The sequence below is a fragment of the Paramormyrops kingsleyae genome, chromosome 4, assembly GCF_048594095.1.
Source record: "Paramormyrops kingsleyae isolate MSU_618 chromosome 4, PKINGS_0.4, whole genome shotgun sequence".
Lineage (NCBI taxonomy): Eukaryota > Metazoa > Chordata > Actinopteri > Osteoglossiformes > Mormyridae > Paramormyrops > Paramormyrops kingsleyae.
The window spans coordinates 27,463,827-27,470,196 of NC_132800.1; the positions used below are offsets into that span (position 1 = coordinate 27,463,827).

The 6,370-nt window shown below is 49.1% G+C and overlaps 1 protein-coding gene across 1 annotated transcript in view; it reads right to left on the reverse strand.

Annotated features, from left to right (window-relative positions):
• Positions 1 to 4,743: 4,743 nt before the first annotated feature.
• Positions 4,744 to 6,370, reverse strand: part of LOC140589095 (uncharacterized) — a 12,550-nt gene continuing 10,923 nt past the window's right edge. The window contains exons 4-6 of the mRNA XM_072711709.1: positions 6,207 to 6,333; positions 5,332 to 5,419; positions 4,744 to 5,249 (exon numbers count right to left, since the gene is read on the reverse strand). Of these exons, the coding sequence (XP_072567810.1) occupies positions 5,144 to 5,249; positions 5,332 to 5,419; positions 6,207 to 6,333 (321 nt within the window). The 3' untranslated portion in view covers positions 4,744 to 5,143. The remainder of the gene's footprint in view (positions 5,250 to 5,331; positions 5,420 to 6,206; positions 6,334 to 6,370) is intronic.

Here is a 6,370-nt window from a genome sequence, read left to right on the forward strand (position 1 = left end):
AAAGAATAATTAGGCATGATAGTAAACCACAGCATCCCCATAACCCAGAATTTATCCGTAGGACTAGATGCATCCTTAAACTTATCAAAATCACTCATCACCGGTTTAATATTGTAGGGGACCCACCCCCTGCTATTAACAAATTGCAAAAATTCTTAGGCGCAGTTATCAAGCCCGCCCTGCCCAACCCTGACACACAAGGCCTTATTAAAGACAATGCCCGGAAGTGGGCTGATGCCACCATGGCACTCCTTGATCAGCATTATCGCAATGCATTAGAGGCCCTTATGCTTGAGATTTGTGATTTCCCTCCCCAGGACTGGGAGGACTGCTTCCATCTAGCTTGTAGATGGGCCAGAAGGGACATGGGTAGGAGGCTCACGCAGTTTACGTGCGATGACGTTCTTGACACATTACAGGATGTATGGCCTACTCCAGATGAGGATCCCATACCTAACGCAGAGGACCCAGTCTCCCGGAATAGCTCACAGCCGTCCTCCCCCATACGAGGGAGAGATGACAGCATGGTGGACACTGGGACTATGGCGCAGGTGGAGAGGAGTCCATGGTCCCAGGTCACAACACCTGACCCTGAAACAGAGAGGCCACAGACATTAATTTGTAGCACTATAGACCTGGCAGGTGAAACATCCCCTGAGTTAGGGGACCCCATGGAGAGCCCCCTGGATACTCTCCTGGGCCTCCTTATTCCCTCCTCAGGGGCCCAATCTCAGGTCCAGGACGTTCCCCCAAAGGTGCAGGTCACCCCTAAAGGCCCACGGAAGGCCGCACATACTTACCTGGATGCTGACCAGGACCCAATCCTGGTTGGAGTTCAAGGGGGCACCGGCCGGACCAACCCTACAAAAGTGCAAAACACCAACCTTAGTCCGTCTCTGGTTACAAGCCTTAGAGAGGCCAGACAGACCAGGCTTAGCAACATTGCTGGTTATATCACGCCACCTACATCGCTAGACAGTGATCATTACAGGGCTCCTGCACAGGCCTGCCAGGCCATCAGGCCTAGTGTCATCACGCCACCTCCGGTGCAGACGGACACTTTGAAGGGCAGGCTCAGACGCCAGACAACTGGGTCTGAGGTCATACCCAATTTGTTAGGCCGAACACGGCTTTCTAAAAGGACAGATGGGAGGAAGTTAGATAGGCCTTAAAGATCAGAGGTCAGATAACATTAATCCCCTGACTTTATTGGGGCCTGGTCGAGTGTATGGCATTAGATGGACAGTGCATTCAGGCGACATGGGGGCCTCTAAACCCTTACCCCACCCCCTTCCTAACCCCAAACTCCTACCCTAACCCCCAACCCACCTCCGGTCCCTAAACTTAACCCCAAACCCCTTCCCTAACCCTAAAACACCAGGCCCTAACCCCTAACCCCTTCCCTAACCCTAAAACTTAAAACCTTAACCCCAAACCCTTTCCCTAACCCTAAAACTCCAAAACCCTATCCCCAATTCTATATCCCTACCACAATTTCCAAATCCTTGCCCCAATCCACACCCCCTACCCCCAAAAATACCCCCATGTCTAACCTTCATTTTCCCCTAACCAGCCCGTGCCTCATGCCAATGGCTCGGCCAGACATCATCTTTGTTGCCCTCCTCCTTGTCCACAAAATATATATCCTTAACCCATTATAATTATTTGTGGCTATTACTGGTGTAGCTTCACAGCATTAAAACTCAAGCTGGTCGCTTTCTGGGTTCAACTTTTAGTAAAAACATCCTTATTTATAAATAATTGGCTTAAAAATATTTTCTAAATGATAAATTATTCTATATAATACAATAAAATAATATAAGGAATTTAATTACAAACTATGAAAACAATTTAAAACAATTTTTATGGCAGAAAAACAATTCCGAGGCCTCTGATTGGCTCTCTTCATAAGATGCGCCTAAGCCCCGCCCCTGGCGGTTATAAGCATAACACTGGGAACAGAGTGACAGTTTGTCATTGGCAACTGCAGGGAGAGGAAGCCTTGCACATTGTAGGCCCGCTTTAGCCCTCTTGTTTGCCATTATAAGTTTAGAATAACACTTTAAAAACAGTCTAAACAGCTTTTATTTGTGTTTCATTTGTCTGAGCTCGGCTTGTGCCTGGAGCAACAATTTTTTCTTTGTCCATAACTTCAGCAAGCCCGCCTGAAGAAGGTCCTAGGTGGACCGAAACGTTGCGCAACGGCTTGCACTATTTGTCTATATAATATATAAAATATATATTAATTTCATTTACTTTGTTTTATTAACAATACTTACCTGGATAAGTCCAGAGGATTTAGTTGATTTACTTACCTGTGTGTGGATCCCACGACGTCCCTGTCCCTGTGGAGGAAAGAAAACAGCAGGATGATAATATTGTTTAACCTTATTTCATGAAACTTCTCACAGTGTTATTTACCTTAGCATTTTACCCCCATCGGCGTCCTTTACCTATTGGGGAGAGAATAAAAGAGCACATTATAGTCACTTGTTGACTTCTTTTTAGTTACACTGCTCTGATTTAAGTTTACCTAATTATTATTTTAATTAGTAATAATCATTACTTACCTGGGGAAGCCCAGAGGAACATACTTACCTTTTTGTTGACCTGTTGAGGAGAGAGAGAGAAAAACATATTACAGTCATTGACTACTGATTTAAGTTTCCCATTTTCATTAGTATAATTTACTTACCTGCTTACCCGAAACTATGCCACTCTTTGACAGTGAGGGATGGACGGTGGTGACACGCCGACATAGGCGTCCTAGACAAAGCCCAGATAGGGCCTTCTTCCATCCGCATGGACAGAATTATTATCCCACGCAGCAAGGAGCAAGGCTCTCCTATGCAGACGTGGTTAGATGTGGTGCAGACATAAGGAGCACCCATACTTACCGTCGTGATCCTCTATGGTCAAATGGACCACAATTTTTTGAACCGCGGGTCCAACTAGGACCCGCTAAACTTACTGCCCGGAGGGCGCTGCCTGACACAAGGCCTAACACTAGGCAATTAGGAGATTGGAGGGATGGGATCATGTACCCGAAAAGAAAAAGAATAATTAGGCATGATAGTAAACCACAGCATCCCCATAACCCAGAATTTATCCGTAGGACTAGATGCATCCTTAAACTTATCAAAATCACTCATCACCGGTTTAATATTGTAGGGGACCCACCCCCTGCTATTAACAAATTGCAAAAATTCTTAGGCGCAGTTATCAAGCCCGCCCTGCCCAACCCTGACACACAAGGCCTTATTAAAGACAATGCCCGGAAGTGGGCTGATGCCACCATGGCACTCCTTGATCAGCATTATCGCAATGCATTAGAGGCCCTTATGCTTGAGATTTGTGATTTCCCTCCCCAGGACTGGGAGGACTGCTTCCATCTAGCTTGTAGATGGGCCAGAAGGGACATGGGTAGGAGGCTCACGCAGTTTACGTGCGATGACGTTCTTGACACATTACAGGATGTATGGCCTACTCCAGATGAGGATCCCATACCTAACGCAGAGGACCCAGTCTCCCGGAATAGCTCACAGCCGTCCTCCCCCATACGAGGGAGAGATGACAGCATGGTGGACACTGGGACTATGGCGCAGGTGGAGAGGAGTCCATGGTCCCAGGTCACAACACCTGACCCTGAAACAGAGAGGCCACAGACATTAATTTGTAGCACTATAGACCTGGCAGGTGAAACATCCCCTGAGTTAGGGGACCCCATGGAGAGCCCCCTGGATACTCTCCGGGGCCTCCTTATTCCCTCCTCAGGGGCCCAATCTCAGGTCCAGGACGTTCCCCCAAAGGTGCAGGTCACCCCTAAAGGCCCACGGAAGGCCGCACATACTTACCTGGATGCTGACCAGGACCCAATCCTGGTTGGAGTTCAAGGGGGCACCGGCCGGACCAACCCTACAAAAGTGCAAAACACCAACCTTAGTCCGTCTCTGGTTACAAGCCTTAGAGAGGCCAGACAGACCAGGCTTAGCAACATTGCTGGTTATATCACGCCACCTACATCGCTAGACAGTGATCATTACAGGGCTCCTGCACAGGCCTGCCAGGCCATCAGGCCTAGTGTCATCACGCCACCTCCGGTGCAGACGGACACTTTGAAGGGCAGGCTCAGACGCCAGACAACTGGGTCTGAGGTCATACCCAATTTGTTAGGCCGAACACGGCTTTCTAAAAGGACAGATGGGAGGAAGTTAGATAGGCCTTAAAGATCAGAGGTCAGATAACATTAATCCCCTGACTTTATTGGGGCCTGGTCGAGTGTATGGCATTAGATGGACAGTGCATTCAGGCGACATGGGGGCCTCTAAACCCTTACCCCACCCCCTTCCTAACCCCAAACTCCTACCCTAACCCCCAACCCACCTCCGGTCCCTAAACTTAACCCCAAACCCCTTCCCTAACCCTAAAACACCAGGCCCTAACCCCTAACCCCTTCCCTAACCCTAAAACTTAAAACCTTAACCCCAAACCCTTTCCCTAACCCTAAAACTCCAAAACCCTATCCCCAATTCTATATCCCTACCACAATTTCCAAATCCTTGCCCCAATCCACACCCCCTACCCCCAAAAATACCCCCATGTCTAACCTTCATTTTCCCCTAACCCTAACCCTAACCCTAACCCTAACCCTAACCCCCTAACCCTAACCCTAACCCTAACCCTAACCCAACTAGGCCTCAATTTTAAAATTTAGATTATTTACCATGGCCCAACTAGGCCTTTACCCCTACCATAACCCTAACCCTAAGGTCAGTAGACCGGATCCCTAACCCTAATTCCCCTTACCATACGGCCAGTAGGCCTGCCCCCTAACCCTTAGTCCCTGGACCATAAGGCTAGTGGCCGGGTCCCTAACCCTAAGTCCCCCTACCTAAGGCTACTATGCCGGATCCCTAACCCTAATACCCCGGACCATAAGGCTCTTTAGCCGGGTCCCACCAATAATATTTTGCTTTGACCTTCGCCCCTTTATTTATATAGCAATTCCCCACTGTGTCCCCTCAATATCCATCTGGCTTCCGTGGAGGAAGGATGTGGGACACAGTGGTGGTGCAATATTTTTTATTCACAATCATTTAGACATGGATGGGAGTGGATGGACCTGTGGGGGGTCCTGGGTTCATTATGTGACTCCACCCGGGGGACACCGGGGGGAGATACGAGGCCACGGTAGAGTGCTCTTTATCCCTCGCAGGCCAGTAGCCGTTGGGTGTCCGGCACTGGTAAACCTGAAAATGAGGTGAATGGATTTCCCCTAAGTCTAGTAGACAGAGATATATATATAAGTCATAGTTCACGGCCAATACCTACCTTGATGGCGTCGTCGCTCCTCCTACCTGTTCCTCCGGGCTGTCCTGGGATCCTGGATTCCTCGTCGTCCGTCTTCGTCTCGTCACCCCTGCAAAAGAAAGTAAGACCATTAAAGCCCCAGTTGGGGATTGGATTTGGTGTGCGTAAGCGGGTGAATGCATGGACCCGAATTGGCCAGTGCATTTCTGTGGCCCTGGGACGCTGGGGTCACAGGCCCTGGGGTTTTTAACCCCTTCTCATAACCCAAACCAGCCCGTGCCATTCGGGTCCATTACCATCCACCTTCTTCGCATTACCACCAGTCCTACGCCTATTAAGGCCTCCACTTAATTTTTCCGCCGGCTCCCTGATGACGGCATGGCAGCCAGAAACGCGTTGGAGCCTGATCTTTGAGCCCAACTTGGCCAGATCAGTGCCTACAATTTAGTTTAGATACGGCCCAACTAGGCCTCAATTTTAAAATTTAGATTATTTACCATGGCCCAACTAGGCCTTTACCCCTACCATAACCCTAACCCTAAGGTCAGTAGACCGGATCCCTAACCCTAATTCCCCTTACCATACGGCCAGTAGGCCTGCCCCCTAACCCTTAGTCCCTGGACCATAAGGCTAGTGGCCGGGTCCCTAACCCTAAGTCCCCCTACCTAAGGCTACTATGCCGGATCCCTAACCCTAATACCCCGGACCATAAGGCTCTTTAGCCGGGTCCCACCAATAATATTTTGCTTTGACCTTCGCCCCTTTATTTATATAGCAATTCCCCACTGTGTCCCCTCAATATCCATCTGGCTTCCGTGGAGGAAGGATGTGGGACACAGTGGTGGTGCAATATTTTTTATTCACAATCATTTAGACATGGATGGGAGTGGATGGACCTGTGGGGGGTCCTGGGTTCATTATGTGACTCCACCCGGGGGACACCGGGGGGAGATACGAGGCCACGGTAGAGTGCTCTTTATCCCTCGCAGGCCAGTAGCCGTTGGGTGTCCGGCACTGGTAAACCTGAAAATGAGGTGAATGGATTTCCCCTAAGTCTAGT